At 42.0% G+C, this 13925-nt stretch overlaps 1 protein-coding gene across 1 annotated transcript in view; it reads right to left on the reverse strand.

The window, feature by feature from the left end:
* Positions 1–13925, reverse strand: part of ak9 (adenylate kinase 9) — a 341329-nt gene that overhangs the window by 271650 nt on the left and 55754 nt on the right. Inside the window, exons 8-11 of the mRNA XM_080193447.1 lie at positions 10807–10929; positions 10584–10658; positions 2179–2280; positions 1204–1343 (exon numbers count right to left, since the gene is read on the reverse strand). Of these exons, the coding sequence (XP_080049573.1) occupies positions 1204–1343; positions 2179–2280; positions 10584–10658; positions 10807–10929 (440 nt within the window). The remainder of the gene's footprint in view (positions 1–1203; positions 1344–2178; positions 2281–10583; positions 10659–10806; positions 10930–13925) is intronic.

The raw sequence follows: 13925 nt of genomic DNA on the forward strand, positions 1-13925 counted from the left end.
AGAATATCACCTTCAACCCTGGCATACCTCCTCAATACTCAGTGGCCTATCAACCTATATGATAAGCAAAACGTGGAATGCGATAACTCAGATAAGAATCCTAAACAATGGAACTAAGCTGACACGTGAACTTATTGCAAATGGGAGGGAAATGCAACATCTTTAACCTAGAAAGACAAAAAAGGGAAAGCTGAAGGCCTGGAATTTCAACCTTAAGAAGAGTAATGGATGTGGGAAAATTCCTGGGCTCAATCATCTTAGGAGAAAGTATCTTCAAAGACAGGATTTTTATTGTTTGGGAGCAGGTGCAGGGTGCTGGATATAGTTAGGCCAGCGGTCGCAGGAGATTGCTCAGAGGTCGTCACCAGGGCTGAATAGTGTGCAGGAAGACTGTTTAAAAGGCCCACCTTGGTGCTGCGGGACTTTGATGCTGTTAAAATAAAATCAGAAACGTCTCCAGCCCTCATCACTCACACCTGTCCTCAAATTCCACATTTTCCCACATTCACCATGACCCATCCATGCTACTTCATGATTCCATCCAGTCCCTACAGATCCTCATGCTCGCTTAAGAGAGGTAATGGGAAGTGGGAAAATTCTTGGTTCAAATCACCTTAGGAGGAAATGCCTTCAAAGATGGGAGGGGCAGTATGTTCCATACCTGTCTTTTGGATGAGTTTGGCATGACAATTTTCCCTCACTTTTTGATAGCAGGGAGATTTGCACCAGCAGAGCAGGGAGTGGCATTGCCCAAGCTTGCCGGAGAAATCAGCTTTAGAGCACTCAGGCACCCATTATGCAAGCCACCCCGATCTTTCAGTGAACTGGGAGACTTTTCCCACCCCAAGGACATCAGACTCACCCCCATCAGCAGCAGCATGTTCTCTCCAATATAGTTCGCCAGCATTGGGGCATCAGGACACTCCTGATACACTCCATGATGGACCCCCTATGCATCCCTCTCCCCTACCTTGCAGACCCTCCTCCAGATAAGCTGTCCAGTCATTGTGCATACCACCCCCACTCTACCGCCAGGTTATAGCCTACCCCCATTCGGGCCCCAACCCCACTCAGGCTCCAGCTCCACTTAGGTAACTCAAATTGCTTTTTTGATGATTTCTAAAAGTAACAGGAAAATCCATTGAAAGTATATTCTAAAGCTTTAAAACATGAAAATATCACCGAAAATTCCTAAAATTGTACCTTGCAGCAAACTGCGATTTTCCCATAATAACATTTCCCTCAAATAAAGACACAGGACATGCTCGGCCCCACTTGCTCCTACGCCAGCGATATCCAGGTGCTGTACGTTTCATCACTGCAGCAGATCGATACAGATCATCCTGTTGAGGAACGTTTAAGAAGAATATTGTTAAGTCATTTTGGTAAAATACTTCCATGTACAGATTCAGAGCTGGTTTTAGCATAAAATACTCATCAAAAGAGAATGCGGAGTGGGATTGGAGTCTAGAGCAATTGGAGGCTTGGGAAATATGGATGACCGTCCATGAGGGTGGGGATAAGTACTTGTCCGTGACATGAAATCTTTAAATGGAATTGGGAGGAGAACTCTTGTTCCCCTGGCTTCACCTTCAAGTAAGTAGAATTGAAGAAATTAACTTGCAGAAGCAGGCCTACCAAAGCACTGCTAAAGTAATCTTCAATCTCTTACAGTGGTAAGCTAAATTTGTAGATCAATTTTTAGAAGCCAAAAGAGCAACCACAACACCTTCAGGTAAATGTTGACCTAAGGTATTTTTCTGTTCTAGAGATAACAAGGAAATGCTCATGGATTTTCTCAAGAGTGTGAATCCAAGCTTTGCTAACATCTAAAATAAAAATGTAGTAAAAAACAAATCAACACAACACTGAGGATCAACAAGATCAAAAAATGACACCAATTGAACACATGAGCAGCAAATGAGGGTTAATTTGGCAGAAAAAATAAGCAACCACTTTCTGGGTGTGATTTTCTTTAGTATGAGCCAGTGAATCCTAATTCAATTCCATTAAAATGGCTTCTCCCATAAAGAGGATGCCTATATTAGGCTATACTAGTGATAGCAGTGCCAAGTGTGAAGCAGAATGGGAAATTCAAAATAAATCGAAAAAAAAACACAAGAAGAGACGAGTTCAAGTTTCAAATAAAACACTGTTTTTCCTGAGTGGATTGCTCACATCGTCGATTTCTTCCGGTATTTCTTCTTCTTCCTCTTCATATAGGTGTTGTACCAGAGCTGCAGGTTGTAGGCCCAAGAATTCCAATTTATATATTACTGACTAAAAAGCAAAAGAAAAAAAAGCACCTAAAAAATGTACATTTAAAAAGAATACTGTCCCAAACACACAATTGCAAGAACAATAATACAACAATACATTATGTGCACTTAGAACAGTATTTTATAACTTGCATTCTGTTTTCAGTAAAGATGAACTTAAAAAATTAACTCATAAAATAATCACATCAATGTTTCATCATGACTTTTCCAAATTCTTCAAGTTAGTACTGTTACTTTCTCCTACAGAGACCAGCACACGGCACAGAAATAAAGGGAAAATATTGTGGATGCTGAAATTTGAAACAAAAACAGAAAATGCTGGAAAAACTCAGCAGGTCTCACAGCATCTGAGGGGGAAAAGTTGGTTCTATTCTCTCTCCACAGATGCTGTCAAAACTACTGAGTTTTTCCAGCATTTTCTGTTTTTGTCACCTCACAGAAAATTGCTCTGACATTTGGTATTAAAATTAGTGAAACAATTAATTAATTAGATAATCAAAACACATTAAGGATGGTTAAGGCAGGTGATGTGTTGCAGCTATAATATGTGGGAGCTTGTGGAGGCCACTATAATCCACTGAAAATCAAATCCACAGTAAGTGGGCAGAATATTATGGTCCCAATCTCATCTTCACCAGAGCAGCAACCCCTATGCTCCACTGCCAACTTGGCTGCTTCAACCTCAAGCATTGTGAACTCCTATACGTCCACTGTTCCACCTCCGATCTGAGATCTCGCCCTCTTGTTGTGGGCAAGCTTGGTCTGCATGGACAAGTAAATGAAGTGTGGTGAGAAGGGATGGAGAGGAGGTTGGAAAGCATGCATGCTGCTCTGTGTGATATGTGCTGTTGAAGGTGTTGTTTATGCAGAATCATAAATGAGATGGTGGTGTTTATGTGTGTGACATTGAATGCTTATGTCTCCTCCATTATTAATGTGCTAGATCCGAAAGGGATGTAACCCTTTGAGTTCAGATGCCATTGTGAGAGTGTAAGCTTGGATTGAGCAGGAGATTGATTTACTCTGACAGAGTGGACTAAATCATTAATTCATCCTTTTCTTGCGCTGTAGGGCATTTCTTTTTTGATTCCCGGCATCATAACCTCTGCTATGGCCTCCTTCCAGGCTAGCAAGGTGAGGTTGTTGGAACTCCTGGCTCCATCACTCATAAGACTATAAGACATGAGAACAAAAGTAGACCATTTGGCCCAATGTGTCTGCTCCACCATTCAATGAAATCATAACTGATCTGGTGTGAAAATCTTCTCCACTTCCCTGTCATAGATTAGGATAAGGGATAGCAAATTTAAAACAGAGTTGAGGAGAAACTACTTCTCCCAAAAGGTTGTGCAACTGTGGAATTTGCTACTCCAAAGTGTGGTGGATGCTGGGACAGTGAGTAAATTTGAGTTAGACAGATTTGTAATGCGTAATGGGTTGAAGGGTTACAGGAAGAAGGCAGGAAAATGGGGAGAGGAGCTGATCAGCCATGATCGAACGGCAGAGCCGATTCAGTGAGCCAAATGGCCTAATTCTGCTGCGATATCTTATGAGCTTATGAGAGAACTATTTGTCTCAGAGTGAAGCAGCTCAAGGATTTGATCCATACAGCTCATGCACAACATCCTGAAACATCTGCTGCAAGAGTCACTATACCTTTGAAGATAGTTCTGCTCTAAAACGATCATTCACCAGAGCTATATTGGGGGGGCGGTTTAGAACGGAGTTGAGGAGGAACTTCTTCACTCAAAGGGTGGTGAATCTCTGGAATTCTCTGCCCGCTGAGGTGGTGGAGGCTGCCTCGCTAAATATTTTTAAGACGCGGGTTGATGGGTTTTTGATAAGCGAGGGGATTAAGGGTTATGGGGAGAGGGCGGGAATGTGAAACTGAGCCACGACAGATCAGCCATGATCTTATTGAATGGCGGGGAAGGTTCGAAGAGCTAGATGGCCTACTCCTGCTCCTACTTCTTATGTTCTTACGTTCTTATATTAATTTTCAAGAGACCCAAGTGAATGATCAAACTACAGGGTAGCAGTGGAAGGATGCGTTTCTGAATGGAGGGCTGTGACAAGTGGTGTTCCTCAGGGATCAGTGCTGGGACCTTTGCTGTTTGCAATATATATAAATGATATGGAGGAAAATGTAACTGGATTGATTAGTAAGTTTGCGGACGACACAAAGGTTGGTGGATTTGCCGATAGCAATGAGGACCATCAGAGGATAGAGCAGGATATAGCTCAGTTGGAGACTTGGGCAGAGAGATGGAAGATGGAGTTTAATCCAGACAAATGTGAGGTAATGCATTTTGGAAGGTCTAATACAGATAGGAAATATACAGTAAATGGCAGAACCCTGAAGAGTATTGATAGGCAAAGGAATCTGGGTGCACAGATACACAGGTCACTGAAAGTGGCAAGGCAAGTGGAGAAGGTAGTCGAGAAGGAACATGGCATACTTGTCTTCATCGGCTGGGGTACTGAATTTACTGGCAAGTCATGTTGCAGCTTTATAGAACCTTTGTTAGCCGCACTTGGAATATAGTGTCCCATTCTGGTCATCACACTACCAGAAGGATGTGGAGGCTTTGGAGAGGATACAGAAAAGGTTCACCAGGATGTTGCCCGGTATGGAGGGCATTAGCAATGAGGAGAGGTTGGAGAAACTTGGTTTGTTCTCACTGGAGCAATGGAGGTTGAGAGGAGATCAGATAGAAGTCTACAAGATTGTGAAAGGCAAGGACAGAATGGATAGTCAGAAGCTTTTTCCCAGAGTGGAAGAGTCAATTACTAGGGGGCATAGGTTTAAGGTGCAAGGGGCAAGGTTTAAAGGAGATGTACAAGGCAGATTTTTTACACAGAGGGTAGTGGGTGCCCGGAACACGTTGTCAGGGGACGTAGTGGAAGCAAGTACAGTAGTGACTTTTAAGGGACGTCTTGACAAGTACATGAATAGGATGGGAATAGAGGGATATGGTCTCCGGAAGGGTAAAGAGTTTTAATTAAGTCAGGCAGCATGGTTGGTGCAGGCTTGGAGGGCCTAAGAGCCTGTTCCTGTGCTGTAATTTTCCTTGTTCTTTGTACCAGTCATGTGGAAAAAACAAATAAGCTTGAGAAACTGGGGATCTGATTTTCTTATCCCGACGTGTATGTGTTTGCATGCGCAGTGGCCCGGAATTGTCAGACTCCGGCGTGAATAGGCCCCGCCACCGAGCTTTCAATGAGATTCATGACTGTGATCTTTGCATTGCACAGAATGTGGGGGATTTGGGTCTGAAGTTGAACTGAAAAAACAGTTGTGATTTCCACCAGTTTTCTCGCCAATTCAGCACTTTTGGAAGAGTCGCCCCTTGGCATTCTGCAAAAATGCGTGAATTGTCCAGTGTGGAATTTATAACAATGGATAAACCCAAAGAAAGAACACAACTGGGGTGACAAGGTGGTCATGATGTGGATATGCCGGCGTTGGACTGGGCGTTGTCTTGAAAATTCCCAATATAGCGTTGTCAGACTTTTTACTGTGACAAGGTGGCACAGTGGTTAGCACTCCTGGCTCACAGCAACAGGGACCCAGGTTCAATTCCCGGCTTGGATCACTATCTTTGTGGAGTTTTGTCGAATTAAAAACTCCATATCATAATTTTAAAAAAAGACAAGAAGGAAGAAATGTTGAACATAAAAGCAACTACATCAAAAAGTTTTCTGAAAATGTGTAAAGCATAAGTAGCAAGAGATTGTTGTCAAATGTTGATAGAAGAGAATGATGGATTCACCTTGGTTTGTTCTCACTGGAGGTTGAGAGGAGACCTGATAGAAGTCTACAAGATTATGAGAGGCAAGGACAGAAGCTTTTTCCCACAGTGGAAGAGTCAATTACTAGGGGGCATTGGATAAATGCAATGGTTTGCAAATGCATGGAATAAAGAACAACAGAAGATTGGTTCAATCAGAAGACAGAAGGAACAGATTGATAAATTGTCACTCTGTCAAAAGAGATATGCCTGAGAAAATTAGACAAAGCAGCAATTCAAGCAGAGAAGGAACGTAAGATTACAGGCCAGAAGAAGATCGCTGAAATGAGTACACTAATAGATGTGCAGGAGGACCAATATGATAACATCATTGATGATAAACATGCCAATTTTTTTTTAATTCATTCACAGGATGTGGGCATCACTGGTTGGACTAAAATAGATTGTCCATCCCTAACTCCTCTCCATTTCAGAGTATTTGAGAGTCAACCACATTTATTTTTTATTCATTCGTGGGATATGAGAGTTGCAGGCTAGCCCATTCCTATTTGCCCTTGAAACTGGTGGATAGTAATAGCCTTTTTCCTCTGATGGAGAAATCTAGCACGAGGGGGCATGGCTTTAAATTAAGGGGTGGTAGTTATAGGACGGATGTCAGGGGTAGGTTCTTTACCCAGAGGGTGGTGAGGGATTGGAATGCCCTGCCTGCTGCAGTTGTAAATGCGCCTAGTTTGGGGGCGTTTAAGAGATCCGTGGATAGGTTTATGGACGAAAAGGGATTGGTTTAGGTTAGTGGGTCATTGTTTTGTAACTGGTCGGCGCAACATCGTGGGCCGAAGGGCCTGTTCTGCGCTGTAATGTTCTATGTTCTAAACTGAGTGGCTTACTAGACTATTTCAGAGGGCAGTTGAGAGTCAACCACTTTGCTGTGGGTCTAGAGTCAAATGTTGGCCAGACCAGGTAAGAACGGCAGATTTCCTTCCCTAAAGAACGTTTGTGAACCAGATAGGTTTCTCCAACAATCAACAATGGTTTCATGGTCATCAGTAGATTCTTAACTTCAGACATTTTTTATTGAATTTAAATTCCACCATCTGCCATGGTGGGATTCAAACTCGGGTTCCCAGAACATTAGCTGAGTTTCTGGATTAATAGTCTAGCAATAATACCACTGGGCCATTGCCGCCCCTCATTATTTTTAGACTTTTAATTTCAGATTTTGAATTCAAATTTCACCATCTGCTGTGGTGGGATTCGAACCCAGAAAGAACAGGGAGAGAAGAAATTATCTCACACAATCTAAGTACCAGAAATACAGTACCACAACCATTTCCTTCACCAGTGCCAAACTACGATTGTGCAAGAACTGTCAAAACATAAGACTATGTTGTACGGTGATGATGGTATCTGCATACATTGTGGAGTAAGTTGCTTGACAGAGAAAAGGATCAATGGAGAATTGGAGAGTGAGACCATCCATGGAGTAAAATATGTAGTCCATGGTCAGTGCACAGTCTAGGAATAGACTTCAGAAAGCAGCAACCAAGATGGAAGCATTCCATATAAGACTATATTTGGGACTGTGCACAGTTGAACCTTTCTAAGAAGAACTGTTATGTAAAATGAAAGCTTCAATATCCCTCCACTGCATAACCATTACATCAATTTACAAGTATCCAACCTATGTATATATTATTTAAAATGTGTGTTGAGTAAATCAATTTTGAAGATTGTATGAGAAAGTTAAATGTTGTGTATGTGGTGTTTTGTCTCTAAGAGAGTGAAGCATAAGAGGGTCACCTGACTTGAGGGACCAATAAGAACTGAGGCTGAATAATCGCATTCAGAGAGCGTTCTCTCAGGTATTTTACTTCTGGAACCATGTAGAACTGGGCTCTGCCCCCGGGCAGCCTTTGTGCTGCATAAACCTCCTGTACCTATGTGTTTCATATCAATAAATGTTTTTGTCCCTCACAAATCCTAAAACCTATTGATAACACCACAACAGTCACAACATAACAACAGACAACTGGTCTCTGCAGCCAACAGCAAGGGTCCTGAAGGCTCTATTGCCTGCCAAATGCCAAGGTTTAATCATCTGTGCAGAAGTGGACTTAGAGCAGGAAGTGGGGGATCCCAGTTGCTATGATCTTTGTAGGTTGCAACAATAAAGACAGGGCCATGAAAGAAGGTCTGCTTAGAGATTATGAACGGCTAGAAGCTAAATTAAAAAGCAGAACATAAAAGGTAATAAACTCTTGATTATGACTAGTCCTCAAGCAAATTGGCATAGAGTAAATAAGATTACAGAAATGAACACATAGCTCAAAGATTGGTGTAAAATAAATGAGTTTTGATTCATGGGACAATGGCAAGAAAGATCATGTTTAATAGTTAGTTTGTACATCAGTCATACTACATGATCAGGTAACTGAAGTACATCAATTATCCTAGGGTATTTTGATTTAATTGTAGCCAATATAAGACCTAGTATGTAGGCCTTTATCTGTAGCTGCATCCTTACTTGAGAAGTGAAATACACCACAGGGCTCTAGTCCTGTGCAAAATATGCTTTTATGGTTTAATCAAACACTACAAAGTTTGATAAATTAGACTCTGGGGAAGTAATCTAAAACTTAACTTTTATATTTAAGTTAGAAGGCCCTACTTTGTGAAGAAAACGGTTATGAATTTTCAAACCTTCAGCCTCATGTTTTCAATAAATTTAGCCTTTTGAGTTGAAGGCCAGAATGTGACCATCATTCATTCCAATCTCACTGTAGCAGGAGCATGGCATGAACGGCCGGTTCATGTTTGGAAAGAGAAACAGTCACTTTTTTTCAAAGTATGTAAAAAATTTATGGCCATAATTTTATGATCCTACCCGCCACAGGAACTGGAGTGGATGAGAGGCGGACCATGCAAAAATCCATTGACCTCAGGTGGAATTTTACAGTGTTGGGATGAGTGAGGCTGTAAAATCCCACCCTATGTTTTACATTGGCTCTCTAACCTTGGGAATTAGGTTCTGTGATCAGATTTACTGATTGTGTAGTTCTGTATCTTATTCATATTGTTACCTCAGTTTTAAAATATTAGTTAACTCTACTCACTGATTTTCATACACTTTGTACTGACCTAATGTTGAAAGAACTATGTAATTTCAGTAATAATTTAAGTTGTGTTCCCCTTGTACTCTTTGTAATTTTTAGTAACTTTCTCCAGGCATCAGCAATCACATATAGTCTTCTGAACTCTCCAGGATACCTTGATGTATCATTTAAGCATTTTAGGATGGTGAACCTGAAGTGTCAATCATTAGGAAGTGACACCACAAACTTGCTTAACATTTCCATCTGTATCATTTATGTATATAACAAACAATACGGGTCCCAGTACTGATCCTGTGGTACACCAGTGGACACCAGCTTCCAGTCATTCAAACTACCTTCTACCACTACCCTTCGTGATATATTACTATGCCAGTTACTGACCCATCTTGCCAAGTATCCCTGAATTCCAAGTGTTTTACCTTCTCAATCAGTCTCCAATTTGGGACCTTGTCAAAAGCTTTGCAAAAACCTTTATAAACGACATCAACTGAACTTCCTTCATCCACATACTTGATCACATTTTCAAAAAATTCTACCAAATTTGTTAGGCATGATCTCCCTCTGACAACCCCCAATTTAATCCATGTCTTTCCAAATGGATATAAATTCTCTCCTTAAGAATTTTCTCCAATTGTTTCCCTACCAATGACATGAGACTCACCAATCTGTAATCTCCTGACTACTACCCTTCTTGAGAAATGAAACCATATTAGCCGTTCTCCTGTTCTCTGGCACTTCCCAGGTGATGATGTGGGTATGCCGGTGTTGGACTGGCGTAAACACAGTGAAAAGTCTGACAACACCAGGTTGACAACACCATGAACCCAATCTTGGGTTCATGTCGCACTATCTGTAACCCCCATGACTTGCCTGGGTTTGCAAAACCTCACTTACTGTACTGTCTGTACTGGAGACAATACACATCTCTTTAAACTGTGATCAGTGCTCCTTCCACTCACATCATCAGCCACTTCAGGTCTTGAACAGTAGGTTAGGTGTAAGGATTCGCATTCTAATCAGTAATCTCTAAACTGTCTGTGCTTTATATGCTCTGTCTGAGGCCAGAACTCTCCATTCACCTGACAAAGGGGCTAACCCCGAAAGCTTGTGAGTATATTATCAAATAAATAGGTTGGACTAAAACCTGGTGTTGTCAGACTTTTCACTTCCCAGGTGGCCAGAGAGGAATTAAAAATTTGTGTCAGAACCCCTGAAATTGCCTACCTCGTCTCGCGCAGCAGCCTGAGATTCAGTTCATCTGAGCCAGGGGATTGTATGTTTGTAAGCCCGTCAGAGCCTCCAGTACCTCCCCATTTCCTATAATCACCCCCCTCCCCACATCCCCCCCGCAGCTGTATCAGTTAACATTGCATTGTTTCAAAAAGAGAATTTAAAAAATACCTTTAAACCATTCAAACACATTTACACAATTTTCTTACCGTCAACAGCTCATTTGGTTTTTTGTTTCCATCCAGTTCTATCAGATTTTGATGGTCATGATCAGCCATATAATCCTTTGTGGTTTTTAGATGGGTAGATAAAAAAAATACAGAAACACAATTGCATAATAACAAAATTATTAAAGTGTCATAAATGCTGTGAATGTTGTAGGAACAACAAATTGAAATCAAGTCTAAAAACCTGCATGAAATTAGTCCATACCTCTAAAAGCCTCAGCATTTTGTCTTTGTATAGGGCCACACGTTTTTCGATATTTGAAAGAAGATCTTCAGGTCTCCTCACTAAACGTGAAACAAGATTCGTGCCAACCTCTGCACTTTCTTCCTAATCACAAAGTTTGACAAGACATATTTTATAAATGCCTCCAACATTAAGGTGATAATTAACAAAATAATAAATCAAATCAAGGTGGGTAGATCCTCCAGAGAAAAGAATCAAGCAAAAAAAAAGCCAGCAATATTTAAATGACAACAATATCCTATAAAAACATGGTAAAGTAACATTTAGCTAGAAATATATACTTCTGTACACAGAGTACATTTAATTAACTTTGAAAATGTTTAGTTTTACATTTATATTTGTTTTACATTTAAAACTAAACATTTTCAAAGTTAATTAAATGTACTCTGTTTACAGAAGTATATACTTTGATTAAATGGCCATCGGGCAAAGTTCCATACTTAGCATTGAATGCCTAATTACACGAAACATGCACTACTTTTTTTTGTACCAAAACATGATGTGAACATCACCAGTTATATTTTATATTCATGCTTTGGCTTCAATAGTAACCCCCACCATAAAGGGCAAGGGATGGGCAGAACATTTGATCTATTTATATTGGGCTTTCAATTGAAATTTGCCATAATTTAAAGCTGAAAAAAAGTTGTAAATACTCAGCAGGTCTATCAGTATTTGTGAAGAGCGAAACAGAAGTAACACTTCAGATTGATGATCTGTTCAGAAAGTTACTGTTACTGCACAGACTTCCCTGGGACAGGAATTGTAACAATAATATGGAGGTAGGGCTTGGGGCTACCTAGGGCAAATAAATACAATGTCATTTTTTGTAAGTCAGGAGAAGTACAAGTCCTCTCCCAGGCCTGACAAGGAAGTCATTAGCCTCACAGCAGCCTAGTCCAACATCAGTCACTGGGAAACCACTGCACATATTAAGAAAATCTTAACAACATACTTTGTGATTTTATGTTTTTGAGGATGTAACTAGTATTGTAGGTTTATAGAATGGTCACAGCACAGAAGGACGCTATTTGGCCCATATCGCCCTTGCTGGCTCTCTGCAAGCCAACTCATCTTTGCCCTGCTTGTTCTTTCTCTACAGATAAATATCTTTTTGAAGCCCTACTCGCTGCATAAAAATCTCCTTGTCTTTTCTTCTCCAGCAGAACAGCCTGAGATTCTATCCATTTAAATGAAGTTCTTCAACCTTGGTACAAATCTTCTGCATCTTTTCTGCTCCCTCTCTAATGCCTTTACATCTTTCCTAAAGCGAAGTGCCCAGAATTTGACAGTATTCCCTGTTAAGGCCAAGCCAATGTCTCATACAGGTTTATCATGAAGTCCTTGCTTTTAGGATGGTTATAAATAATATGGTTGATAAATAATGGTGGCACAGTGATTAGCAATGCTGCCTTACGTAATGCCTCATTACGTAACACCAGATCCAAGATAGCTCGCTCCCTCGTCGGCTCCAACACACACTGTTCAAGGAAACTATCCTGGCAGCATTCCAAGAACTCTGCCTCAAGCCCACCGCGTTCAGCATGGGTTGACCAATCAATAGTAGATTGAAATCCCCCATAATTATCGCCGTTCTATTCCTGCACGCCGCATTTATTTGCGCGTTAACAGCCCACCCCACCTCCAGATCATTATTTGGGGGCCTATAGACGACACCCACCAGCGTCTTCCTCCCTTTGCTGTTCCTAATCTCCACCCACAACGATTCCACTTTCTGCTCCTTGGCTCCTATATCATCCCTTACTACCACCCTGATGCTATCCTTAATCAGCAGAGCTACGCCCCCCTCTTTTTCCTCCCGCCTATCCTTCCTAAACACTTGATACCCCTGTCCCTGTCACCTTGCAGCCACGTCTCTGTAATGGCCACCAGATCGTATCCATTTGTGCTGATCTGCGCCACCAGCTCATTCACTTTATTCCGAATGCTTCGTGCATTCAGATAAAGTGCCTTCATCCCAGCCTTCACCTGTACCCTATTTGCAGGAACGCCACCAACCTTACTCACGCCCCCTACTCCCTTTATTATTGGGACATCCTTGGCCTCTTCCTGTACCTGCACCCTCTCCTTTACTTTAGCACCTGTAATTTCACCTACCCTCACACCGTTCCCCCCCCCCAATTAGTTTAAAGCCCTATCTACAGTCCTATCTACACAATTCGCCAGGACTCTGGTCCCAGCATGGTTCAAACCAACCCCATCCCACCTGGACAGGTCCCACCTACCCCAATACTGGTGCCAATGCCCCATAAATTCAAACCCATTCCTCCCACACCAATCCCTGAGCCACCCATTCACTTCCTTAATCTTATCAACCCTACACCCTTCTTCACACGGTTCAGGCAGTAGTCCAGAGATAACCACCTTGTCGGGTCTACTTTTTAATTAAGGGTTATGGGGAGAGGGCGGGAATGTGGAACTGAGCCACGACAGATCAGCCATAATCTTATTGAATGGCGGGGCAGGCTCGAAGGGCTAGATGGCCTACTCCTGCTCCTATTTCTTATGTTCTTATGTTCTTATACTCCCTCCCCAGATCCTCAGTTCGCACTTTGTCTACGTCGTTGGCACCCACATGTACTACAATGACCGAATTCTCACCCTCCCACTCCAGGTTCTTCTGCAGCCCAGATGCGTCATCCTGGACCCGAGCACCAGGCAGACAACACACCCTTCTGTGCTCTTTGTCATTGTGACAAAGGACAATGTCAATACCCTTAACCACACTATCCCCAATTACCACTACATTCCTTTTCACCTTCTCTTTGTCTATGTCCTGTGTCTGCATCACTGTACTGTGTGCAGTTTGCTCACCAACCTCACCTCCCTCGTTCTTGTCCACACTGGAAGCAAGAACCTCAAACCTGTTATGCAGATTGAGAGGCTGAAGTATTTGGTCCCCACCCTCCTTCCTCCGGTCCCCACCCTCCTTCCTCCGGTCCCCACCCTCCTTCCTCCGGTCCCCACCCTCCTTCCTCCTCTCAGCAGCCCCCTCCTGTTCCTGACCCTTAGAGTTAGCCAGTCTAGGGGGTGTGGATGTCTCTTGCACCCCATTATCA

Source organism: Carcharhinus amblyrhynchos, chromosome 7, assembly GCF_965287045.1.
Source record: "Carcharhinus amblyrhynchos chromosome 7, sCarAmb.v2.hapA, whole genome shotgun sequence".
NCBI lineage: Eukaryota > Metazoa > Chordata > Chondrichthyes > Carcharhiniformes > Carcharhinidae > Carcharhinus > Carcharhinus amblyrhynchos.